The sequence below is a fragment of the Cetorhinus maximus genome, chromosome 21 (assembly GCF_964194155.1).
Source record: "Cetorhinus maximus chromosome 21, sCetMax3.hap1.1, whole genome shotgun sequence".
Lineage (NCBI taxonomy): Eukaryota > Metazoa > Chordata > Chondrichthyes > Lamniformes > Cetorhinidae > Cetorhinus > Cetorhinus maximus.
In genome coordinates, this window is record NC_135899.1 from 74,334,516 (window position 1) to 74,360,867 (window position 26,352).

The following is a 26,352-nucleotide window of genomic DNA, read 5'->3' on the forward strand; positions in this document are numbered from 1 at the left end:
CCCCGTATCTCAGAAAGGATGTGCTGGCCCTGGAGAGGATCCAGAGGAGGTTCACGAGAACGATCCCAGGAATGAAAGACTTAACATATGAGGAACGTTTGAGGACTCTGGGTCTATACTCGATTGAGTTTAGAAGGATGAGGGGGGATCTGATTGAAACTTACAGAATACTGAAAGGCCTGGATAGAGTGGACGTGGGGAAGATGTTTCCATTAGTAGGAGAGACTAGGACCCGAGGGCACAGCCTTAGAGTAAAGGGAACACCTTTTAGAACAGAGATGAGGAGAAACTTCTTTAGCCAGAGAGTGGTGAATCTATGGAATTCATTGCCACAGAAGGCTGTGGAGGCCAGGTCATTGAGTGTATTTAAAACCAAGATAGATAGGTTCTTGATTGGTAAGGGAATCAAAGGTTACGGGGAGAAGGCGGGAGAATGGGGTTGAGAAACTTATCAGCCATGATTGAATGGCGGAGCAGACTTTATGGGCCGAATGGCCTAATTTCTGCTCCTATGTCTTGTGGTCTTATGGTCTAATCTCCGATAAGGTGACACCATAAGTGCTACAATTTGCCCCTGAGCCAGGAAGTTATTTTTTCCACTCCTCAGCATTAACTATTGAGTTCTGCTGCCATTCCACTATGCATGGAAGGCTGCTGTGGGGAGGGCCATAGGAATAGTAGTAGACCATTCAGCCCCTTGAGCCTATTCTATAGATCAGTTAGATCATGGCTGGTCTTAATTTCTTCTACCCTCATTTGCTCCATAACCCAGACACCATCACCATTGCTGGGTATGTCCTGCCCCACCAGCAAGACAGACCCACCGGAGATGGCAGCACCGTGGTATACTGCCAGGAGGGAATTGTTCTGGGTCTGCTCAACATTGACTCAGGACCCCATGAAGTCTCATGGCATCAGGTCAAACGTGGGCAAGGAAGTCTCCTGCTGATTACCACATACCCACCCCCCATCCCTCAGCTGATGAATCAGTACTCCTCTGTGTTGAGCACTAATTGGAAGAAGTACAGAAGGTAGCAAGGGCACAGAGTGAGTGGGGGACTTCAATTTCCATCACCAAGAGTAGCTTGGTAGCACTACTACTAACCGAACTGGCCAAGTCCCAAAGGACATGGCTGCTATACTGGGTCTGGAGAAGATGGTGAGGGAATCAACAAGAGGGAAAACCTACTTGACCTCATCCTCACCAATCTGCTTGTTGCAGATGCATCTGTCCATGGCAGTATTGGGTAGGAGTGACCACCGCACAGTCCTTGTAAAGACAAAGTCCCGTCTTCTCATTGAGGATACCCTCCATTGTGTTGTGTGGCACTACCACCATGCTAAACGTGGCACTGTGGGAATCGGGTTGGGGGTGTGCGGTGGAAACTCTTCACTAGTGGAGGCACACTTGGCACAAAGGAAGATGGTTGTGGTTGTTGGAGATCAGTTATCTCAGTCCCAGGACAGCACTGCATGAGTTCCTCATGGTAGTGTCCTAGGCCAAACCATCTTCAGCTGCTTCATCAATGACCTTTCCTCCATCATAAGGTCAGAAATGGGCATGTTCACTGATGATTTGCACAATATTCACCATTTGCGGCAACTCAGATACTGAAGCAGTCTGTGTCCTTAAGCTGCAAAACCTGGACAATAGACAGACTTGGGTTGATAAGTGGCAAGTTAACATTTTGAGTCCAATATGATTCCTCTTTGGAACTGGACGATGCAACACCTGCCCTTTTACCTCATCCTTTCTTACCATCCAAGGCCCCACAAGTGTCAGGCAATGGCCATGTCCAACAAGAGAGAATCTAACTATCTTCCCTTGATGGCATTACCATCGCTGAATTCCCCACTATCAACATACTGGGGGTTACCATTGACCAGCCATATAAATACTTTGGCTACAAGAGCAGAGGCTGGGAACTCTGCAGTGAGTGACTCTCCTCCTGACTCCCCAAAACCTGTCAGCCATCTACAAGGCGCAAGTCAGGAATGTGATGGAATACTCTGCACTTGCCTAGATAAGTGCAGTTCCAACAACACTTGAAGCTTGACACCATCCTGGACAAAGCAGCCTGCTTGATCAGCACCCCATCCGCCACTTTTAGCATTCACTCCCTTCACCACTGACACACAATGGCAGCAGTGTGTACCATCTACTAGGATGCATTGCAACAACTCACCATGGTGCCTTTGACAGCACCTTTCAAACCCGCAACCTCTGCCACCTAGAAGAACAAGAGCAGCAGGCACAGGGGAACACCATCACCTGGCAAGTTCTCCTCCAATCCACACACCATCCTGATTTGGAACAATATTGCTGTTCCTTCATTGTTGCTGAGTCAAAATCCTGGAACTCCCTTCCTAACAGCACTATGGGTATACCTACACCAGATGGACTACAGCGGTTCAAGAAGATGGTTCACCACCATCTTCTCAAGGGCATTTATGGATGGGCAATAAATGCTGGCCTATCCAGTGCCCACATCCCCTGAATGAATAAAAAAAAGCCCTTGCCTAACAAAAAAACTCTCAGTTTTGAACATGTTAATTGCCTGATGATTCCATAGCCCTCTGCCATGGAGAATTCCAAAGATTGACAACCTTCTCAGTGAAGGAATTTCTAAGGTCAGCCATTTAAGGCAATGAACCCTAGATCTGAAACCTGCATTTTTTTATAAACTGTTTCTTTTTCATTCTTTACAGTTAGACCATTTTAATGTATTATTCATACTCCACTGGGAATGTTGGCACCTGCTGTGGTATCAGTTCCACGGTAGCTGCCCCCTTGCCTAATTGAGTGTGAGCCTCAGTGAGGACTGTCATATTAACAGGACTTGGCCCCATGGCCTTTTATGCCCTTGTCTAGCAAAAGTCTGTCAATCTCAGATTTAAAATTACTAATTGATTGAGTATCTAGTGCTCTTTGTTGGAGAGAGTTCCAGACTTCTACAACCTTTTGGGTGAAGGAGTGTTTCGTAACTTTTCTCCTGAATGACCTGTCTCTGATTTTAAGATCGTGTCGCTTTGTCCTTGATTTCTCAGTCAGTGGAAAAAGCTCCTTTCAAACCTAAAGTTCCTTTTAATAGTTAAATACGTTTAATATTTTAAAAACCTCAATCAAGTCACTCCTCAACCTTTCATATATCAGCCTAGTTTATGTAATCTCTCCTCATAATGTTACCCCTGGAGCTCTGGTAACATTCTGACGAATCTGCGCTGCGCTCCTTCCAAGGCTAATATATCCTTTCTAAGGAGCTGTGCACAAAACTCTCTACACAGTACTCTCTATTTGGTCTAACCAGGGCTTTATGTAGCTGTACCAGAACTTATTCTGATTTATATTCCAGCTTGCTAGTTATAAAGACTAATATTCCACTAGCCTTTTTAATTATTTTTGTACCTGACTGCTACATTTTAGTGATCTGTATACATGGACCCCTGCCGATTGCATCACTGTATCTGATTCCTCCACTGTCCCACACTGATCCATATAGGCACTTTTCAACAGACAGTTCATCGGATTACGATAAGTTTAAATCATGACTGAATATTCTGCTTCTCAGCCAGCAGTATAAGGTCAATCACTGATCCCTTGAGTGTTAACCTGACAGAGATCGCAGACCATTTGATCAAACTTGTGTTCTTCTGGTTTTCTGTGGCTCAGAATCAGACTGTGGTGCATTTACCTATTCAGCCTTAAAGAGAGGAGAAAGACCTTGTATTTATATAGTGCTTTCCACATTCTCATGCCTTCTGAAAGAGATTCACAGCCAATTGCTTTTGAAGCGTAGTCATTGTTTATAAGATAGGCAAGGACTCTTGCACACCACAGTGAGATCCCAAAAGCAGTAATGAGGAAAATGACCAGATTATCTGTTTTTAACAAAGGATAAATGTTGGCTAGACACCGGGGAAACTTCCCTGTTCTTCTTTGAAATATCGCCCTGGACCTCTTTGAGAGAGCAGACATTGCCTTGGTTTTAATGTCACCAGGGCTCCCTCAGTACAGTACTTAAACGTTAGCGTAGATGTGTTCAAGTCTTAAGTAGGGCTTGATCTCTCAACTTCCTTATTCAGAAATGAATTTTACTGACTGAAGGAGAAATAAATGGGGATTGTGTTTAGCTAAAGCTGTTGGTCACTCTTGTATTTTTTTTCTTTTCCTCTAGGTTTCATCGGCCTTAAGAACATGTACAGATACAGATGGAAATCTAGCTACACAGTATGGGGATGAAGCATATCTCCTGAGTGCTGTACATGAAGCCGTGTTGTATTGACAGTTGTGTACAATATATTCAATACACTTTCGATGAACCTGGTGCCATGGGGAAAGAAATCAATACTTGATAACCGTATCATATGTAAATCCTGCTTTCATCAATTAACAAATCCTCAAAATGGAGGTTCCCCTTGATCATATCTGTCTCTGCGCCTCCAGATTTATACAATACTGCGGCTGGTTTGAAATCACAGCGCCAAAAAGACTTTTTAAGAGCTGCTGGAATTGTGTGCTTGGGAGTGGCTGTATTTTTCTGTAAGCTTTTACTGGAGCTGAAAAGCGTGGGTCTGTGTATACAGACTAGGATCGGACTCCCCCCTCCTCCTCTTCCTCCTCCTCACCGCCTTTTGCCCCTTTATTTTTGTTTTTGCATGCACTATGATGGCTTTGCTTGGACATGTTGATGGGAGGTTGCTCTTGATCAATGTGATCTTTGGTCCGAGAGAAGCTGCCCCAAACCACCTCCATTTTTTTTCTGCATTGCCTTTGTGTCCACTGTCAATTCCATAGCCTTTAGCTGTTCGTTTCTCCAGTAGGAAAATGAGATTCCTGGATCAACTTCAGCAGAAGACTTTTTTGTGACCAATTCCAATTGAGAGTCCGTTTCTTGTCTCTCTCTTTCTCTCTTTAAATTAAAAAGTGCTGTTTTCACTGAAGCAGGCCTTTGTTGAAGGGAACGTATTGTTGCACACGGGGCCTTTAACTTTCCATCCAAAAGGCACAACAGTTCTGTGGAGGAGAAAACGTATCCCTTTATACAAAGTCAGGGATTGGTTTGTACTGGACTACAAATCATGTCCCTGTGGGAAGAATGTCCCACCCTCGACTGCTGTATAAAACATTGGTTTAGATTGAGTCAATATGTGTACATTTGTCTTCCTGTTTAATTATTGAATAAAAGTATTATGTGACTTTTTAAAAAAAGAAAAATCAGAATACACTTAAAACACTACTTGGAATAATTTCCTTCTCAACCAAGCTGTACAAATATGTATTTGTTTTAAGTTCTATCTCCTAGGCATTATAAGTTGCCTTATAGTTCTTAGCGATTTTATTTTCTCATTCTCAGTCTCATGGTTGATAGCATACAACAGGCAGGATGGCAGGGAAGATCATAATTTGTTATGGTTTTTATTAAAATCCTTATTTCTAGTATTTTCCCTGATTATTAAGCAATAGACTTTTGTGTTTTATATTGGTTCTTAATTGATTTGGACAGCTTAGTATGGTCATGTTTCATGGTGGAATGTGCTGACTGAGTTGAAGGGTTTGTTTTTACTTAGAGAGCGGCACTTTCTCTGTTTTTATTTGTAATATTCTTAGTCTCAAGTCAGCATTATTACAAAGCTCTTGTATAAGAACAGATCAATGGGACTGTCTTAGTTAACTACACTCTTAATCATACTCAGTTTCCTAGCAAATTTTTCATAAGTCTCCAAAATATCCAATCTAAATATATGCTCTGGTAGCTATTTGCTAGTATTTGGCTTTTAACGTGGGAAGGGCATAAAGTGAAAACATTTGTCACCGCATTAAAGTGAAGATCAGGCCTGGCATATTGGCACTGAACAGTTACTCAGTTATTGAAGGACAACAGTTGAATCTGTTGTCATGCTTCAACATAGCAGATTGAACTATACTTGTTGTCATGTATTACCATTCTTGCCTCGCTTCTGTTTTCTGTCTATCACAGGAGGAACTGGAGAGAATAAATAAGCTTTGAAAAGCATAAACATTTTGGCTCATTTGCTGTCAAACCATTGTGAGCCTTGGCATTTGTTTGTGCTGCATGTCATTATTGGTTGATAGGGTCAATAATGCACACAGGAATGTGCCTCCCTGATAACAGTTGATAACTAGTAGATTCTTGGTTAATTGGTGTTGTACTGAGCCATACAGGCAGGAAAGATCCACAGTTTGAAATATGTCCTGTGCTACTTTAACCAACATCTGTCAGGATAAAAATTTAGGCGCTGTAATTACCTTCGGTGCCCCTGGACTAAGGAGGAAGGTCAGGCAGGGTTCCCACTCCTGATTGCTAGATGGTAACTCCTTGCAGGTAAGCGCATGTTGGACAGGATTGGACTGGATCATTGAGGGGCCTGCCAAAGCTCTCACTAGTTTGCACTTGAAGAATAGCCAAATTTGGCAGGGTGGGAGGGGGGTAGTACTCGAGGATTTCTAGTGCCCTCCTGCATGAGTCAATAACAACAAGGAAGAAGGGAGGGGAAATAATTCAACAGGACAAGGAAACAAGGGTGCTACTACACACTGGACTTTTCGGGCATTCTAAACTGCTAATAATCGAATTTAGTATTTTTATTTTGTTTAAGCCAGCACATACAATGTGGCAGGGATTAAGAACACCCCCCTCCCTTCCCTTTTTAGAAAAGAGAATTATTGCACATGTATGTAATATTTTAGAAAAGTATGTTAATACATTTTTTGTAAGGCATTGGATATTTAAAAAAAGTCTTCCTTGTACCTTTCTCCCTGGTTCAGCTCAAGAGTTTGCTCATTGAACCCACACCATAGTGGTGATAGGTTTGAGGGGATCCAGCGTTTAAGACTGTCGGCTCAATATTTTTTCCCCCACAGTTGCTCCTCAATTATGAAATGCAGCTGCCCCGAGAGGAAGGTTAAAAAGACGTTGTTAAAATCCAGCCTCCATTGGGAATTGTTCTTTTTAAACAAAAGACACATTGATTTTTTTTGCAGTCTGTATAGTTGTTGTATGTACATTTTCATGAGTTGTAAATAATTGAACAATTACCGTTGCTCTTATATAATATTGTTTTGGTGTGTTTTGTTCTCATTCAGTGCTGCTTTTATTAAAAAAAAAGTAGATTCTTTTTGGTTGTAGATCGGTTGAATTAAAAAAAAATAATGGAACTTGCACAAAAATCCTCTTCCACAGTCCAGTCACTCAGTGTCCTCATAGTACTTGCAGAGCAGATCATTCTCAGCTTAAACTGAACATTGAGCATATTAGAGAGACCTCTGGGCAGGTCAGTTGAGGCGAAAATCGCAACGAAAGCAATTGGATATTGAGAGTGGAGAACAATTGGGTCTTTCTAGATGTGTGAGCTGAGTCGGATCTAATGTCCGTCACCGCTAGAGTCATCTTATGAATTCTATCTTCAAGGGGTTTTAACCCAGAAATTGTGCAATTTGAAGTTTTTTTTTAAAAGAAACAAAGTTAATAGCATTTCTGGTGTACAAACCATCATACCAATGGCTTGGAAGTAGGAGATGAAGGAAGCATAGAAGTGAAAGATGATCTAAGATGACAATCAGAGCCACCTTGCGCTACATTTTCTCTTTCACTCTTGGGAGTTTGATTTAGGTTATTTCTGTTCATGTGCAATCCCACCAAAAGCTATGGGACCATTGAGGTTATTCAATTCAATTCAATTTCACTTTATTGTCCATACGGAAAGTCATTTCAGGTGCATTGCTCGTATGTTTAAAAAAAACACAAAGATATAACTTAAAATATATATTAAACTATTCCAAAGCATTAAAATAATCAGAGTCCCACCCTGAGTGCATATCCTCGTCCATACATCAAACTCCTGTTAAAAGTTCTTAGAGAAGTTAATGCAAACAAATTCAGGCAGGTGCGTATCAATGTTCTGCCTGTAATTTTATTTATTGCAATAGCCTCATTATTTACTGGAGTTTATTTAAATCCTCAAACAAGCTAGGAACTTCACTAGAATCCAATTCACCTCAAGAATGGGAATGAGATATTTTTGGGTACCTGTAACCATTTGCAAATTGTATTAATTGCACTAAAATTTAATTGCTAGCATTTCCTTCTGACTCAGTCATTGTAACACTTGATCTTTTTTGAGATTCTGTACATGTGCTGGACTAGATTAAAAGGGGTTCTTGCTATATGTTATGCTGGATAGTCTATTACTAGCATAGAGGTTGCTTATAGCACACCTGGATTGGTATGTTCATTCTTCAACAAATGTAAAGCAGAGGCAACATCAATTTGGACTACTGATGGCATTTTTGCATTGCACACCCCATTGAGATGTAGCATTTCTGCTTTGCAAAATAGCAACATATTATCTCGGAGAGACCTGATTGACTGGCACAGAACTGGAAGTTATATTCATTAGTTGTGTAGGTTTAATTTTTTTTTTGAAATGCAACCTGTGTAATTCAACTGGAGAAACAGTCTGTAAAAACCCTTTGCAATCTCGGCCAAAACTGTTCATGAGCAGGAGATAAACAATTTAATTTTATTCTGCTCTCACCCCCCTGTCTCAATACATCTGATAACTTGCCACCACATTGCCTCCTTCCACCAGTCATTGCTGCATTGTGAATAACTGGCAGGTGGTGGGTGTGCATGGGATATGGGTAACACACTTGCCTTGTCTTACAATTTTTAACGCCCGCCCCACCTTGCTCAACCAAGGGTCAGTGAGGTGCTCTTTCACAGTTTATCTGCGAATGACCAAATTTTGTCTTGACAAAGACACAGAGCCTTGGGATTTTCTATTTATCAACTGATCCCTATTGTGCTGTGAAGCCAACATCTCTGCTTTCCTTACACAGCTATGGATAGATGCCCCAATGATTCACTGCGCTTTCTGGCTAATACTAAACCCTTACACAGCAGAGTACTCCGGATTTTATCTTGGTTTGTGCTGGGGCAGCAATCCTCACCATGTCTGTGCAAGGGAGAGCGAAAAATGAGCCAGGATCCCAACTGCTGAGCGATATCCAGTGATCCTTACTGGACAATGTGCTTGTGAACACATGCACACCTCAGACCCTCCAATGTCAAGTGACCGCCTCAGACTCGGTCTCTAGACCTGCATATGAAGAGTGGCTATTGAGCTGAGTTATCAAGGGAATAGCCTGGAGCCACATACTTGTCAGAATCAGTGTCTAGAGGAAAGGAAGGGTAAAGGGATTTTATTTTTAAAAAATCAGGTGTTGCAAATATGCAACAGTAACTGACAGGAAAATAACTCAGGTTTTTAAGTAGTTTCCTTGTTTTTTTTTACATTTCTGGTGTGTTGCTGGACATCCATCTGGACATCAGGGGACTGTCCTGAGTTGGAAAGGGTTTGACATGCCACCTGATGGCTTTGTTAATTGGCTTATGTATAATGAAACCAACGTGGTGGATTCAACTTGTTATTTTTGTAGCCTTGCTTTTAATGTTTTTAAGTGGAAAAACACAAGTTTGTCATGTCTACTCCCATATGTGAACTTCTTTCTTTGTTGCTTTTCTCATTTGTTTAAGGGAGAGGTGCCTTAACATGCTGGGTTTTCTCATTCGTTTCTCATTCCAGACATGACACTTTTAAATCCTGAATAAAACTACAATCATACGTTTCTCTGTTGCTTTGCTGTCAATTATTGAGATTTTTTAGCTCGCAAGTCACAGGACTGCAGTTTTTTTTAAATACAAAAACTATATTTTCATTCTTTTATTTGGATTACTTGGGTCAGTACCAGTTAAGAGTGTATGATTCTGTTGCTGTGATGAAGGAGCTGGGTTTAGCAATGTAAGTCTTGGAAGCTGGCTCAGTCTACCAGAATCCAAACTAAAATGAGTACCAGCATACAAAGTGACATTTCTTGGACAAGATAAACAGACTGTTTAGATTTAAATACTTCACATAAGAGAGCAGTGTGCACTAAGGAGTTAACTGTCCAGCATGGATGCAGCCAGCATTGACATTCCAAAATATTTGAAGTAAAAGAGGAATAAAATTGAAAATAAAGAACAAACTCTCATTTTTAGAGAGCCTTTTGCAACCTCAGGGCCTCCCAAAGAACTACTTAGCCAATGAAGTACTCTTGAAGTGTAGTCACTGTTGAAATGCAAGATGTGTGGCAGCTAACTTGCGTATAGCAGATTCCCACAAATAGCAAGATAAATGAACAGATCTGTTGCAGTAATGTTGATTTAAGAAAAATATTGGCCAGGATACTGTGGAGAAGTCCCATGCTTCTCTTTGGAATAGTGCTATGGGATCTTTTACATTCACCTGAGAGGGCAAACGCCTTGATTTAATGTCATCAGAAAGAGTACAAGTGGCAGAAACCTGATGGGTGCAATAACTTCCTTCTATGCTGTAAAATTCTGTCATACAATGCAAGTTGTTACTGGTGACACTTGTGCTCTAGGGCAAATTTGAGTAAACCGAGGAGTCTAAGGATTGATGGAAATTGGTTCTCAGACCTCAGCATCATAATCACCATAAGCTGGCTCCACTAGTAGACCCTTCACAGCTCACCTGACCAGAGACCAATGTCACAAGAACATAATAGGAGCAGGACAAGACCATACAGCCCATCGAGCCTGCTCCGCCATTCAATACGATCATGGCTGATATTGGGTTTCAACTGCACTTTCCCATTCATTCCCCTTAACCCTTGATTCTCTGGAGAGACCAAAAATATGTCTCTCCCAGTCTTAAATGTGTTCAATGATGGAGTATCCACAACTCTCGAGCAGAGACCGCCAAAGAATCACAACCCTTTGAGTGGAGAAATTTCTCCTCACTTAGTCGTAAATCATCAACCCCTTTTCCGGAGACTGTGCCCAGGTGTTCTAGATTCCCCAGCCAGTGGAAGCTACCTATCTGTGTCCACTTTGTTAAGCCCCTTCAGAATCTTGTATATTTCAATGAGATCACCTCTCAATCTTCTAAACACCAGAGAGCATGGGTGCAATTTCCTCAGCCTCATCATTGGACAACCTTCTCATCCCAGGGACCAAACTAGTGAACCTTCACTTTACCTTTTCCAATGCAAGTATATCCTCAAGATATGGAGACCAAAACTATCTACAGTACCCCATGTGTGGTCTCACCAAAGCCCTGTATCCTTATCCTTGTACTCCAACCTCCTTGCAATGAAGGCCATTTGCCTTCCTGCATGCTAACTGACTCCCCAAAGCCTGTCCACATCTACAAGGCACAAGTTAGGAGTGTGATGGAATGCTGTCCACTTGCCTGGATGTGTTCAACTCCAACAACATTCGAACAGAACTCCGAAAAAGAGTTTGAACTTGAAACGTTAACTCTGTTTCTCTCTCCACAGGTGCTGCCAGACCTGAGTTTTTCCAGCACTTTTTCTTTTTATTACTCAGAGCACTAACCTGGCTCTCTGGATTACCAGTGCAGTGCAATGATAATTTGCCTAAAAAGTCAATGCACAAACTTGTGTATAAAGATTTATAAGTGCAAAACTATTTGTATATTTATATAGGGTAAGGCACTGTTCAGCTCATCAAATTAAATCAAACATAAACACAGCCCTGGATGTTGTGTTCCTTTGTGACAGCAGATGTTATTCTCTGCCATTTGCACTTAATTCTCACTTAGATAATACAACAAAGTGTTATGTAAACATGTACAGCCGCCCTGATCCCAAGCCTTTTTGGTTGTTCTATACTTACTGAAGTAAAAGGAGTTGACAGAAATACTACAATGTGCTAATGTTTTGGGTGGAGGCCCTTGGTTTACAATGGTTCAAAATAGTGCTTATTTATATTGCTACAGGTTTTCAGCCTCACCGCTCAAGCAGACTCAGTTCTGTGTGTCGGTGCCCCAAATAGGATTGGATAGGATGGGTTTATTGCATGACCTCCTGCTTCCAACAGCCCCACCCCCACTCTCCCAACATTGGTTGCCCAACACAATCAACCTCACAGCATGCCACCTTCTCACAGCAACTGGAAAGTGAGGAGACCCTGTTACCCAATTGGATAACTTTTGACCATCAGCCTTTCCCCCATCTGCAATATTACTACAACTAAATAAAAATGTACAAAGCAAGTAAATAAACAAAAGTATTTTTTAATGCCGTATGATTTTTCTCCTTATTTGCTCACAACAGTGTACTGTGGATTAACCTTGAATTCTTGGAAACCCCAGGCCGACCCTGGAGGGTTAGCAACCCTTACCCCAATCTTCTGTCCTATAGATGAGTGAGGTATGAATTCATGTCCATGGTTCCTCACATGCCAGTATCACAAATACAAAGAAAGTCTGGAGAGAGATGCAGTGGTTGCTGTCGAGGTTCATCCCGAGCAGTTCTGTGACACAGGATTCTGTGCTCTACGGGCTGTTCCCAGGGACACACACCGAGACAAACATCGACTGCAGCTGGAGGATCATCAACTCGGTGAAAGAGGCGCTTTGGTCTGCCCGAAACTTGTTGGTCTTCCAGCACAAAGAGTTGTCCCCGACCGATTGTTGCGGACTGGCACAATCCAAAGTCCAGGACTACGTGCTGAGGGACGCACTAAAGCTTGGGGCAGCTGCCGCAAAGGCGCAATGGGGAAGGGTCGCCGTCTAAGACCTTTCTACCACAGCGCACCGAGAGACTGGGAACTGTTTAGAGCCCCTCGGGCTGTACAGATCAAAATGAAAGGCTGTAAATGATTGTAATATTGTTTGTACTGATGCACCTGGTGATACATTTTGTAAAAGTTTAACCTGGATTGTACCCTTGTAATGTTGTTTTTGAAATGGTTTGGAATGTGATTGAAGATATTTTATGAATAAAGTATATTTTTACAAAAAAAAAAAAAAATCACAAATGCACAATGTGATTAAGAGAGTGCTGGATTGAAAGGCTAAGTTGATCTGAACTGCCTTTGTGTACTATCATGTCTACTGGCCTGACAGGGAATTGGGAGTACAGTATAACTTGTCACACTTTCATTAACAGCAAAGCATAACCAAAAGATTTTAGACATGTATAGTGCAGCATTGCCTGACATTTTTTGGATCATTAGATTGTTTATTATTTCAGTTGTAAAGTCCTTGACTGGAGTTTTACGTGAGTTGAGGAAATCCAAGGTGGACAGCAGGACGCCGGAGGCAACTTTACCTGCAGCAACCAATTAGGAGACTACTGCCGGGACTTTTTTTTTTGCAAAAATATACTTTATTCATAAAATATCTTCAACCACATTCCAAACCATTTCAAAAACACCATTTCAAGGGTACAATCCGGTTCAACTTTTACAAAATGTATCACCAGGTGCATCAGTACAAACAATATTACAATCATTTACAGCCTTTCATTTTGAGCTGTACAGCCCGAGGGGATTTAAACAGTTCCCAGTCCCTCGGTGCACTGTGGCAGAAAGGTCTTAGACAGCGACCCTTCCCCATTGCGCCTTTGCGGCAGCTGCCCCAAGCTTTAGTGCGTCCCTCAGCACGTAGTCCTGGACTTTGGATTGTGCCAGTCCGCAACACTCGGTTGGGGACAACTCTTTGCGCTGGAAGACCAACAAGTTTCGGGCAGACCAAAGCGCGTCTTTCACCGAGTTGATGATCCTCCAGCTGCAGTTAATGTTTGTCTCGGTGTGTGTCCCTGGGAACAGCCCGTAGAGCACAGAGTCCTGTGTCACAGAACTGCTCGGGATGAACCTCGACAGCAACCACTGCATCTCTCTCCAGACCTTCTTTGCAAAGGCACAATCCACAAGGAGGTGAACAACGGTCTCTTCCCCACCACAGCCACCTCAAGGGCAACGTGCAGAGGGGGTGAGACTCCTGGCGTGTAGGAAGGATCTGACGGGGAGGGCCGTTCTCACCACCAGCCAAGCCACGTCTTGGTGCTTGTTGGAAAGTTCTGGCGATGAGGCATTCTGCCAAATGACTTTGACAGTCTGCTCAGGGAACCATCCCACAGGATACACCCTCTCCTTTTCCCTCAGGGCCTCTAAGACGTTACGTGCTGACCACTGCCTGATGGACTTGTGGTCAAAGGTGTTTTTCTGCATAAATTTTTCCACGAGGGACAGGTGGTACGGAACGGTACAACTACTTGGAGCGTTCCGCGGCAGCGTGGCCAGACCCATCCTTCGCAACACCGGGGACAGGTAGAACCTCAGCACCTAGTGACACTTGGTGTTTGCGTACTGAGGGTCTACACACCGCTTGATGCAGCCACACACAAAGGTGGCCATCAGTATGAGGGCGATGTTGGGCACGTTTTTTCCCCCTTTATCTAGAGGCTTGTGCATCGCGTCCCTGCGGACACGATCCATTGCCGGGACTGCCATCCAATTAAGGTCGGCAGCCCGCCACTCAAAGCTGCCGGCCCAATCAGAGGGCCAGCAGCTTAGCAGCCTCAGCAGCACCTCCAATACATGGTGCCTCAATATGGAAGTGCAAAGTTATAGTTCATGGAATAAAAGTAGCAACACGGATACGAAATTGGCCGAGAGACAGGAAACAGAGAGTATTGGTTAATGATGTTTTTCGGGCTGGAGGAAGGTTTGTAGTGGAGTTCCCCAGGGGTCAGTGTTGGGACCCTTGCTTTTCCTGACGTATATTAATGATCTAGATCTTGGTTTATTGGTCACAATTTCAAAGTTTGCAGGTGATATGAAACTTGGAAGCACTGTAAACTGCGAGCAGGTTAATGTAGAACTTCAAAAGGACATAGACAAGTTGGTGGAATGGGTGGACAAATGGCAGGTGAGGTTCAATTGGAAGAAATGTGGAGTGATTCATTTTGGTAGGAAGAACATGGAAAGACAATATAAAATAAAGGGTGCAACTCTAAAGTGGGTGCAGGAGCAGAGGGACCTGGGTGTAAATGTGCATAAGCCATCAAAGGTGGTAGGACAGTTTCAGAGAGTGGTTAATAAAGTACACAGTATTCTAGGCTTTATTATTAGAGGGACCGTTCCCTCCGTGGCACCCTGGTCCACTCCCCCATCACCCCTAACTCCTCACTCCCTTCCCATGCAATCGCAGAAGGTGCAGCACCTGCCCCTTTACCTCCTCCCTCCTCACCGTCTAAGGCCCCAAACACTCCTTTCAGGTGAAGCAGTGCTTCACTTGCACCTCCTTCAATTTGGTCTACTCTATTCACTGCTCCTAATGCGCTCCTCTACGTTAGGGAGATTAAACGCAGACTGGGTGACCGCTTTGCAGAACACCTTCGCTTAGTCCGCAAACATGACCCAGACTTTCCTGTCGCTTGTCATTTCAACACACCGCCCTGCTCTCATGCCCACATGTCCGTCCTTGGCCTGCTGCAATGTTCCAGTGAAGCCCAACACAAACTGGAGGAACAGCACCTCATCTTCCAATTAGGCACTTTACAACTTTCCAGACTTAACATTGAGTTCAACAACTTCAGACCATGAATATTCTCCTACATTTTTACCCCTTTTTTAATCCATTTTTTTGTTTTTTTAATTTTAATTTTTTATTTGTTTTTATTTCATTTTTTAGCCCTCCCCGCCACCCCAAGGCCATCTGTCACTGGTTTCTATGTTGCGCTTTCACACAGTGCTGCCCCTTGTTCTGCTATTAACACATTCTGCTCTTACCTTTATGCCACTATCAGCACCTTATTAAGTCTTTACCACTACCGTTAACACTCCCTTTGACTTGTGTCCATGACATCTTTGTCAATCTCTCCTTAGCTCTCACCTCTTGCTCCATCTGTGCCACCCCCTCTTAAACAATATAAAATCCATCACATTTCTACTTCTCTTTAGCTCTGAAGCAGTCATACGGACTCAACATGTTAACTTTGTTTCTCTCTCCACAGATTCAACAGATCTGCTGAGATTTTCCAGCATCTTTTGTTTTCATTATTATTACTTATAAATAGGGGCACAGAGTACAAGAGCAAGGAGGTTATGTTCAACCTGTATAAGACACTAGTTTGGCCTCAGCTGGAGTATTGCATCCCATTCTGGATGCTGTACTTTAGGAAGGATGTGAAGGCATTGGAGAGGGAGTGCAGAAAAGATTCACAGAATGGTTCCTTGGATGAGGAACTGCAGTTGTGAAGATAAATCCCTCGCATAATCTCTCCACCTACACTTAAAACCTAACCTTGCCCCCAGTTTCATTTTATTCTTTCGATCCCCTCCCCCCACCCCACCCCTACTCAGGCCATCTGTCACTTGCTCATCCTGCTTTCCACCCTTAATGTCAACATTAGCAAATCCTTTAGCTAATATCACCACCGTCAACACCCCTTCGACCTTTTGTTTATGACATCTTTGGCAATCTCTCCTTTGCCTCCACCTATCACTGGCCTTCTATCCAACTTCACCTGTCCAACCCCCCCTTAAACAGCTTATATTTCACCACATTTCTATTTCTCTTTAGTTCTGAAGAAGTCATACGGACTCGAAATGTTAACTCTGTCTTTCTCTCCACAGACCTGAGTTTTTCCAGCAATTTTTGTTTTTGTTTCAGTTCCAATATCCGCAGTATTTTGCTTTTACCTTAAAACCTAACACTTCACAGAATCAGTCACACAGTGCAGAAGAGGCCCTTCGCCCCATCGAGTCTGCACCGACACGTGAGAAACACTAACTTTGACCAAGCTCTTTGGTCATCTGTCTTGATATTTCCTTATATGGCTGAATGCCAAATTTTATTTGATAATGCTCCTATGGAGTGTCTTAGGGTATTTTACCGCCGAAAGGGTGCTGTATGATTCTTGCCTGCAGCTCTCAAGGTTTCTGTGAATCAGTGCTACTCCCAGCCCGCAGGTGGCGCAGCTGCGGGCAGGGACGGCGCTTTGTAAGCGGGGTGGGTGGCTCTCGGCGCCTGGACAGCTCGTCTAGCGACCGCCCTATAAAAGGGCGAGTCGGGCGGCGCTCTGCCTTTTCGCCGAGTGGAAGGTGAATGTGAGAGTCAAGAGGAAGGCCTAGGCCCCGCCGTCGGTAGCGGCTGAGGCCACCGCCCGCCCCACCCACAAACATTCTGGTTCTTGGGAGGGTGGTTGAATTGGCTCCCTTGGGCGGGCGATCGGCACCTTGGTTACGGTTTGTGAGAGTTAGCGGGCTGGGGCCTGGGAGAATTACCCGGATGGGGCCTGGGAGAGTTACCCGGATGGGGCCCACGTGGGGGAGAGGGGAGACCACGTGCTGACAATGGATGGGATTTGTTTGCAAATGAGGAGCGCCTCTGGCCAGGAGCAGCTCTGGACGGGCCCCTTTTATGATTCTTGTGTTATTTTCCAATCTATTAACTTTGCGAAACGAAACTTCTTTGCAAAGTGGTTCAGACCAGAGGTTGACCCCCCCGCTGCTGAGCATTAGTGCAGGTTCCTGATGTGAAACTTGCTTTCTATTTAGCATTGGGGAGAAGGCTCTTTGTCCGGGCTTCAGCGCATCTGGCACTGACTGACCTTAAAGGAATTTCCGTGGTGGTAACTTTGGCAAAAAAAAAACCACCAGGGAGTGATATTAGAATATATGCACGGCCTTTAAATATATTATTAACCAACTGTCTATTCGTTACTTCCCGCAGGACAATGAAATTTTCTCTATTCTGTACCTGGCAGACCCTGACTGGCTGCTGCGCCGAACGTGAGGGTAACTTCTTATTTATATCGACTCTTCAGTGTTTATTCTGGGGGTCAGTTAGTTTAGATGGCTCGAGTGTGGTAAAGAATAACACCAACAGAGTGGCTTCAATCCCTGCATCGGCTGTGTGAGTTTAAGGAGGCCTAACTCCTTCATGTTTCATGAGCAGTGGTGCCCCTCAGGTTATATAACTATTTCTCTCTAAAGGACAGAGGTGTCTATGGTACTTCACGGACTATAAGAAATAGGAGTGTAAACTATTAGGCCTATCCAGCCTGCTCCTCAATTCAACAAGATCGTGGCTGATCTGCTTGTGTTTAGATTTCCACATTGCCATCTAACCCTGATAACCTTTGATTCCCTTGCCTAACCAGAATCTATCCAGTCCGCCTTAAAAATGGTCAGTGACCCCACATCCACTACCTTCTGAGGCAGAGTTCCAAAGCCTCTCAACCCTCTGAAAGAAAAAAATTCTCATCTCTGACCTAAAAGGGTGAGCCCTAATTTTAAAACAGTACCCCCTAGTTCAGGATCTTGTATAATTCAATCGAATCACCCCTCACTCCCTAAACTGCAGTGGGAACAAGCCCGGTCTGTCCAACCTTTCCTCATAGGACAACCCACTCATTCCAGATATTAATCTAATAATAAAAATAGCTGGAAAAACTCAGCAGGTCTGACAGCATCTGTGGAGAGGAACACAGTTAACGTTTCGAGTCCGGATGACTTCCGAACTAAAGAAATATAGAAATGTGGTGAAATATAAGCTGGTAGAGGAAATTGCCAAAGATGTCATAGACAAAGGGGTGTTGACGGTGGTGATATTATTTAAGGAATTTGCTAATGGTGACATTAAGGGTAGGAAGGACAAACAAGTGGACCAGGGTGTCCACTCCTCCATCAACCCCTTCCCATGCAACTGCAGAAGGTGTTAGACCTGCCCCTTTACTTCCCCCCCCCCTCCCCATCGTCCAAGGGCCCAAACACTGCTTTCAAGTGAAGCAGCACTTCCCTCAATTTAGTCCACGGCATTCGCTGCTCTTCTACATTGGAGAGACAAAACGCCGACTGGGTGACCGCTTTGTGGAGCACCTTCGGTCTGTCCGCAAGCATGACCCAGACCTCCCTGTCGCTTGCCATTTCAACACTCCACCCTGCTCTCAAGCCCACATGTCCATCCTTGGCCTGCTGCAATGTTCCAGGGAAGCTCAATGCAAACTAGAGGAACAGCACCTCATCTTCGACTAGGCACTCTACAGCCTTCCAGACTTAACATTGAGTTCAACAACTTCAGTTTTTGAAATATATTTTTCTTTTCCCACCTATTTTTAAAGCTATAATTTCATCTCCACCTTTTAGCCCATTTTGATCCCTTCCCCCCTCCACCCCTAGGGCCATCTGCCACTTGTTTGTCCTGCTTTCTACCCTTCATGCCACCATTAGCACATTCCTTAGAGAATATCACCACCATCAACACCCCTTTATCCTTTTGTCTGTGACATCTTTGGCAATCTCTTCTTTGCCACCACTTATCACTGGCCCTCTATCCAGCTCTACCTGTCCCACCCCCCTCTACCAACTTATATTTCACCGCATTTCTATATTTCCTTAGTTCTGATGAAGAGCCATCAGGACTCAACGTTAACTGTGTTCCTCTTCCGCAGATGCTGTCAGACCTGCTGAGTTTTTCCAGCATCTGCAGTATTTTGTATTTATCACTCTAGTAAACCTCATTTGACCTGCCTCCAATGCATTTACATCCTTCCTTAACTAAGATCAAAACTGCACTCAGTATTCAAGGTGCCATCTCACCAATGCTCTGTATAACTGAAGCATAACATCCTAACTTACATGTTCAATCCCTCTCGTAAAAAAGGTTAGCATTCCATTAGCCTTCTTAATTACTTGCTCTACCTGCATATTAACTTTTTGTCATTTGTACTAGAACACCTAGACCCCTCTGCACCTCAGAATTATGTAGCCGTTCTCCATTTAAGTAGTATTCTGCTTTTTTGTTCTTCCTGCCAAAGTGAAGTTTCCCACATTAAACTCCATTTGCCAGATTTTTGCCCACTCGCTCAACCTATCTATATCTTATGATTTGCCATATCAAGTGTTCATAAGATTGTAATAGAAATAAGATCTTTCTCGCTCATCTATTTGTATTCTTGAGCTGATTTAGCAAGAATATATTTAACATTGGCACCCAGCAAGGTTTTTGCTTCACTTGTATAATCTGTGGTATCATGTCTATATGTCTGCCCCCATCCCCTCAGCCTTTAGGTTAGTGAGGGTAGTCTTCTGTTTAAAAAAGTAAATGACCTGTTTCTGCACTGACCGGCCTGTGCTGATCCTTATGCTCCGTGTGATCTGCTGCCGTAGTGGACCGACAGCTGATTGAGGCTGCTGGGTGATTTTCCTTCCAGCCTGCTTAATGTGGAGCCTGTAATCTGGTTACAGGCTAGGAAGTGTACGTCGGTTAAATCTAGCCAGTTGGCCCACAGGGCTGTGACTGACTTGAGGCTTGCTTCTGGGTGCTGGGAGAACACAGCTTAAGGGCCAGTGGGGCATGGAGATCACAAATGGCTGCCTGTTCATTCAGCTGAAACCTCGATTCAGCCTTGCAGGTGATTGCAGTGCTGGTAGCCTAGCACAATTGTGCTCAAATCAGCTGTGGCCTCTCATAGGACAATATGGCTAATGGCAGCCAGTTTGTGCACAACAGAGGCTAGTAACAGATGAGCTGATGGGCATGTTTATCTTTGAGTGAAAGAACTTACATTCTGCAGCACCAATACAGCAGTATTGTGTCCATCTGAAGTACTTGAACTGAGGCCCTTTATTGCCTTGCAAATAGACATGACTCAAATATCAAATATTTTCACGACCTCCGAATGTTCTAAATTACTCTACAGCAATGAAATACCTAATGAAGTGTATTTGTGCACAGCAAGCTTCCAAAAGCTGCATCATGATGACCAGAAATTTTTTTGTCGATGATTGATGCATAAATATTGCTCAGGATCCCAGGGATACACTTGCTGTAGGCATGATCATGTTGAATGGTGAAGCAGGCTTGAAGAGTCAAATGACCTACTCCTAAGTTCTATGTTCTTGAGGATGGAACCTCTGAGAATGTGGTTCTCCATTGGTGTCACTCTGTTACGTTGATCAGACTTGAATTGAGGTGGGGTTTTCATCATTGAGCCAAACTAGGACAGTGGGTGAAACATGGATGTTAATGGTTTCTTTTGGACCTGTATTACTAGATCTGGGCTAATGCTGCTTGATCCAGACCACAAACATTCTCAGATCACTAAATGAGTGATGAAAGAGCCAATGTAATGACATACAAAGCATCTCTTTGAATAATTTGATTGTGCATACACTTTCTTTGGTTGCATCAATATATGTACATGTTCTGCATGAATAGCTAATTTTGAACAAATTATCAATCTATTTTCAGGTAACAGAAACAAGATGAGTATCAGTGAATGTATGCAGGTCATTGGACTCCAGGAGTGACCATGGAAATGGTGCTGAATATCTTGAGGTAGATTATACTTTGAGAGTGATTGGATATGAAATGGTTAAAAAGAGCATTTATTCAGAATGCTGAAATGAATTAATTATCCTTTTCAAAAACAGGAAATGCTGGAAAAGCTCAGGTCTAACAGCTGAAAGCTCTGAAGAAGGGACTCGAAATGTTTCTCTCTCTGCTGATGCTGTTAGACCTGCTGAGTTTTTCCAGCATTTTCTGTTTCAGATCGCCAGCATCCGCAGTATTTTGCTTTTGTAATTATCCTTTTACTTGTTGAGCTATCTAGGTTTCTTGATAAACCATTACTCTTTGCTAATAAAATCTTAACAGTGGGCTTGAGATGCTCCAACGTGGGCATCCAGCAAGGTTGCTCTTGCCTGGCTCTGTCTGTGTGGCGTATGGGAGCGTAGGCCTTGGTGTCTATGACGTACAGTCCTGTTCCATGACGTTGGAGAGAAAGTGTGTCCCCGGCTTTGTACTGGTGAGGACAGCATCCTGTATATTCCTAGACCTTCTCAGTGTGTATAGTGACTGAGGAGATAAACCATGCAGGATACAGTTACTCATGAAAAAGGACATGATGGAAGATTGTGAGAATGGGTGGTTTTGAGAACAGGATATAGCTCTGGAGTGATCAGTGATAAGGTTCAATCTGATATGTTCTGAATGGTTTGTTTTGCAGTAAGACTGGATTCTATCCATCTTGAATGTGGAAGAGGCTGAAAACCAAGAATGCTGGGAACAGGTGCACTTTGGGAGAGGTAAAATTTTTTTCTTACCTTATTTGTCAGAAATAGATAAACCCAATGTGGGCACCCAGCAAGGTTGCTCTTGCCTGGCTCTGTCCGTGTGGCGTATGGGAGCGTAGGCCTTTGTGTCTATGACGTACAGTCCCGTTCCATGACGTTGGAGAGAAAGTGTGTCCCCGGCTTTGTACTGGTGAGGACAGCATCCTGTATATTCCTAGACCTTCTCAGTGTTTGTAAAGTGACTGAGGAGATAAACCATGCAGGATACAGAGCTAATTAGAAACGCAATGCTGTCGGTTCTATAGATTTAAAGGCTGGAAACGTAGCAGGACTGTTGGAGAGAACACCATTATTACACCCAATTGTGGGCACCACCCTTCAGAAAAGGTGTCAAGGCCTTGGAGAAGTTGCAGGGGATATTTAGTAGAGTGGTACAAGGCAGGAGGGACTTCAGTTATGTGGAGAGACTAGAGAAGCTGGGTTTGTTAACCTTGGAGCAGACCAATTTTCCCCAAGAGTTGCGCAGGTAAATGCTTTCAAACTAATGATGCCTGGGGTCACTTAACTGAATTAGGGGGATGTTGGTCCTCCAGTCATCCGGAGGACAAACTCCATAATTACAGAGAGCAGGTTTGTTGTCACTCCTGAGGAAATTTGATGTCTTGACAGCTGTGTAGGGGTGAAGGGTTTGCGGAAGAGTTCTAGATTTGATACTGAAATATTCATCTCTTTTTCTTGCAGGGAGAACATTTGTTGAAGATGGCCTGAGTAATTGCGAGTCGATGAACCGTCTGAAAGTTTTTTGAGGATAGTTGGACATGGAATGCTAAAGATTAGCACTTGAGACAATGTTCCTTGTACATTGAGGTAATTATGGTGATATTACTTGTAATAAAAATCTAAGTTAGTTTTCAAATTAAGCATTACTGTTTTGGCTAATAATAAAAATCCAGCATTCACCTCGTCTTCCCCTGTGAGATGCTCCAACGTGGGCATCCAGCAAGGTTGCTCTTGCCTGGCTCTGTCCGTGTGGCGTATGGGAGCGTAGGCCTTTGTGTCTATGACGTATAGTCCCGTTCCATGACGTTGGAGAGAAAGTGTGTCCCCGGCTTTGTACTGGTGAGGACAGCATCCTGTATATTCCTAGACCTTCTCAGTGTGTATAGTGACTGAGGAGATAAACCATGCAGGATACAGTTACTCATGAAAAAGAACATGATGGAAGATTGTGGGTTTGAGGACAGGATGATATAGCTTTGGGTTGATCACTGGCAGGGTTAAGTCTGATTTATTTTGAAATCTTTCTTCTGCAGTAAGACAATTCTATCCATCCTGAATGTCGGAGAGGTTTGAACACCAGGAATGCTGGGAACAGGTGCACTTTGGAAGAGGTGAATATTTTTTCCTTGCCTTGTTTGTCAAATACAAAACCCAACGTGGGCATCCAGCAAGGTTGCTCTTGCCTGGCTCTGTCCGTGTGGCGTATGGGAGCGTAGGCCTTGGTGTCTATGACGTACAGTCCTGTTCCACGACGTTGGAGAGAAAGTGTGTCCCCGGCTTTGTACTGGTGAGGACAGCATCCTGTATATTCCTAGACCTTCTCAGTGTGTATAGTGACTGAGGAGATAAACCATGCAGGATACAATGAGTATGAAGTCCAGAATCTTTAAATAACTTTCTGCATTGTCATTTGTTCATGGTCTTGATGTTGAAGAAAAAGGAAACCACTATAGCTTTCTCTATGGCCTACACCATGGATTTTTGTCAAATTTAAGCCCTAATAGTCTGGCAGCTCCTGAGTGGTTGAGGGATATTTTGGGTGCCCAAGAAGTTGTAATTCCAGCAACCTGAGAGATCTGTAGAATAATGGTGCATTGGTTTAACCTTTTATGGGGCTCTTAAGGATCCACAATGTTGAAAGGCTAGTTAACCCACTGTAGTGACGTGACCTTCATTCTCCTGTTGTATTGGTTTATGTATATTCAGCAGAGTGTTCTGCTAACAACAGTTGTGAAATGAGATGGTTGTGTGCAGTGGCAGCCACTTCAGCTTCTAGGTGCCATTGGGACCTTTGGGAAATGTTTAGATGGATCCATTTATTTTGACCTTGACCTATTTGCCAATCTAATGTGATTTCTGATTTCTTTCAGATACTGCGGTGCTCCTCCAACTGCAGTGCAACAAGACTGTTATACCCTCCTTCAGATGAGCTTCCTTTTGAGTTCAGATGTGTTTATAATTTGTTCATTGTTGCAGGTTACTATTCATTTTGGACATATTAAGATAATGAGTTGCAATCAGCTTTGAAATTTATGCTAATCAACCATTTGTAATATGCCTGTAAATTTTCACATCTTTAAATAAAGTTAACTTCAAACATTAGTTTCCTGCTGCAGTGGTGTTTGTTTTCTCACTTTCCTTAGATTAGCTCCATTATATTCAAAAGCCTTTTATTGGCTTTGATGGGGTTTATGTCCTGAGATTGTGAAAGGTATTATATGAATACAATTCTCTTACTGGAATTGATTTTCACATTTTTGTTTGTTTTGAACAGGCATAGGCCATTCAGCTGCTTGAGCCTTTTCTGCCATTCAATGAGGTGTTGCTAATCTGTATCCCAGCTCTTACTTAACTGCCTTGGCTCTTTCTGTTTTATACCCTTGAGTATCAATGTTTTTTGAGAGACACACTTCCAAGCTTTTACTGCCCTTAGGTAGCAATCTTGTCTTGAATCAGAAGGTTGTCAGTTCAGTTCCCACTTGATGAGTACAAGGCTTAGTGGTGCTGCAGTGTCACAAGTGTTGTTCCTCTATTTGAAAGATCCCATGGCACCATTCAAAGATGGAGTGAACTTGTTCCTGGGCAACTTAACCCTCAACCAACATCACAAATTGTTAAAAACAAAAAACTGCGGATGCTGGAAATCCAAAAAAAAACAAATATCTGGAAAAACTCAGCAGGCCTGGCAGCATCGGCGGAGAAGAGCAAAGTTGACGTTTCGAGTCCTCATGACCCTTCAACAGAACTAAGAAATAGGAAAGGGGTGAAATATAAGCTGGTTTAAGGGGGTGGGGGTGTTACTGGGACAAGCAAGCAGTGATAGGAGGATATAACCAAAAGATGTCAGACAAAAGAACAAAGGTGGTGATATCTAAAAGAATGCTAATTAAGATTGGAGAGCAGGACAAGCAAGGTAGCTCTACTGGGGGTGGGGTGAAATAAACCATGGGTGGAATACATTTAAAAATAATGGAGATAGGTGGAAAAAATATATAAATTATTGAAAAAAAAACAAAAGGGAGGGGGAATGGATATCACAAATTATCTGGTCAACAACTTGCATTAATATTACACCTTTAACTGGAATACAGTGTCCCAAAGTACTTCATTGGAGCTTTATTTTAAGGACAATGAGCCATAGAACAGACACCGAAATGGATTTTATGGAGTGCTTTGGAGGAGGAAAGTGAGTTGGAGCTTTGTAGGGAAGGTATTCCAGAGTTTAGGGTCTGGACAGCTGAAAGCACAGTCACTGGTTACAATTGGGGATCTTAAGAGGCCAGAATTAGGGGGCACATTAGGGTTGTGGGCATGAAAGAGATTAGAGGGATGATAGCTGAATTGGATTTGGTGTAAATTGGGATATGGGTGGCAACAGCGGGGTTTTTGGATGACCAAGTTTATGGAGATTAGAATGTTGGAGGCTTCAATTTCCCCAATATTGAACTGAAATTTCTACACATCCAATATCAGATAAACGAGGGTAACAGGAGTTGTTGAGAGGTCGTACTGAGATATAGCTGGGTGTTGTCAGTGTACATGTGAAAATGAATGATGTTGCTGAGCAATAGTATGTAGATGAGAAATGGGAGGGGGCCAAAGATAGAAGACAGGCGGTTGGTCAATTTCACATTGCTGTTTGTGGGAGCTTGCAGGGTGCAAATTGACTTCCTTACATTCCAACAGTGGCAATTTGTCCTGTGGATGTGAATGGTGCTATATAAATTCAAGGCTGCAGACATGTTTCCTAATTTCTCCTGAAAGGCTTGCCTGTAATAAAGTCATGTTGCTTGTCCAAGGCTTCTTTGCAGTGGAAAATAGTCCATTTTCTCTACCCTATCAAGTCTTTTCAATATCCTAAAAATTTCAGTCAAAGCACCCTTTCATATTCTGGGAAAATCAAGTGCAGCTTATACTGTTCTGCTTTTTGCAGTTTCTTGTGAGGTGCACAATTAGCTATAAATCATGGCTTGCACAGTGATGTCAGTTTTTTTGAGAGCCTGTTCTTGTGAGCTTCACTGATCAAGTAGCATTTGTTGCCCATCCCTACACACATACTAAGTTGTGAATTCCAAACTAAGCCCCAAATCAACTGGGTCAATCCTGGACCACATTAATTGAATTTGCAATCTTACAATCATGGTGGGATTATAAA

General features: G+C 43.1%; 1 protein-coding gene, 1 long non-coding RNA gene and 4 other non-coding genes across 16 annotated transcripts in view; all 6 read left to right on the top strand.

Moving 5' to 3' along the window:
- Nucleotides 1–9,649, top strand: part of LOC144695998 (phosphatase and actin regulator 4-like) — an 89,451-nt gene extending 79,802 nt beyond the window's left edge. For all 8 annotated transcript variants that reach the window (XM_078567154.1, XM_078567155.1, XM_078567159.1 and 5 more), the window contains one exon: nt 4,176–9,649. In XM_078567154.1, coding sequence (XP_078423280.1) covers nt 4,176–4,191 — 16 coding nt within the window. In that variant the 3' untranslated portion in view covers nt 4,192–9,649. The remainder of the gene's footprint in view (nt 1–4,175) is intronic.
- A 7,219-nt stretch (nt 9,650–16,868) lies between these two features.
- Nucleotides 16,869–24,299, top strand: LOC144696000 (uncharacterized). Of its 4 annotated transcripts, none has more exons than XR_013580049.1 (7): nt 16,869–16,940; nt 17,572–17,636; nt 21,094–21,180; nt 21,851–21,929; nt 22,659–22,784; nt 23,231–23,308; nt 24,068–24,299. It is a non-coding gene; the product is annotated as an uncharacterized LOC144696000 (long non-coding RNA). The 4 variants fall into 4 exon arrangements; XR_013580050.1 differs by having other exon boundaries at nt 16,926–16,940; nt 17,572–17,630; XR_013580051.1 differs by lacking the exon at nt 21,094–21,180 and having other exon boundaries at nt 16,921–16,940.
- LOC144696166 (small nucleolar RNA SNORA73 family) lies at nt 21,514–21,729 on the top strand. The gene has a single exon (XR_013580083.1). It is a non-coding gene; the product is annotated as a small nucleolar RNA SNORA73 family (small nucleolar RNA).
- Nucleotides 21,972–22,189, top strand: LOC144696165 (small nucleolar RNA SNORA73 family). The gene has a single exon (XR_013580082.1). It is a non-coding gene; the product is annotated as a small nucleolar RNA SNORA73 family (small nucleolar RNA).
- Nucleotides 22,901–23,116, top strand: LOC144696163 (small nucleolar RNA SNORA73 family). Its single transcript, XR_013580080.1, has one exon. It is a non-coding gene; the product is annotated as a small nucleolar RNA SNORA73 family (small nucleolar RNA).
- LOC144696164 (small nucleolar RNA SNORA73 family) lies at nt 23,349–23,564 on the top strand. Its single transcript, XR_013580081.1, has one exon. It is a non-coding gene; the product is annotated as a small nucleolar RNA SNORA73 family (small nucleolar RNA).
- Nucleotides 24,300–26,352: the final 2,053 nt, after the last annotated feature.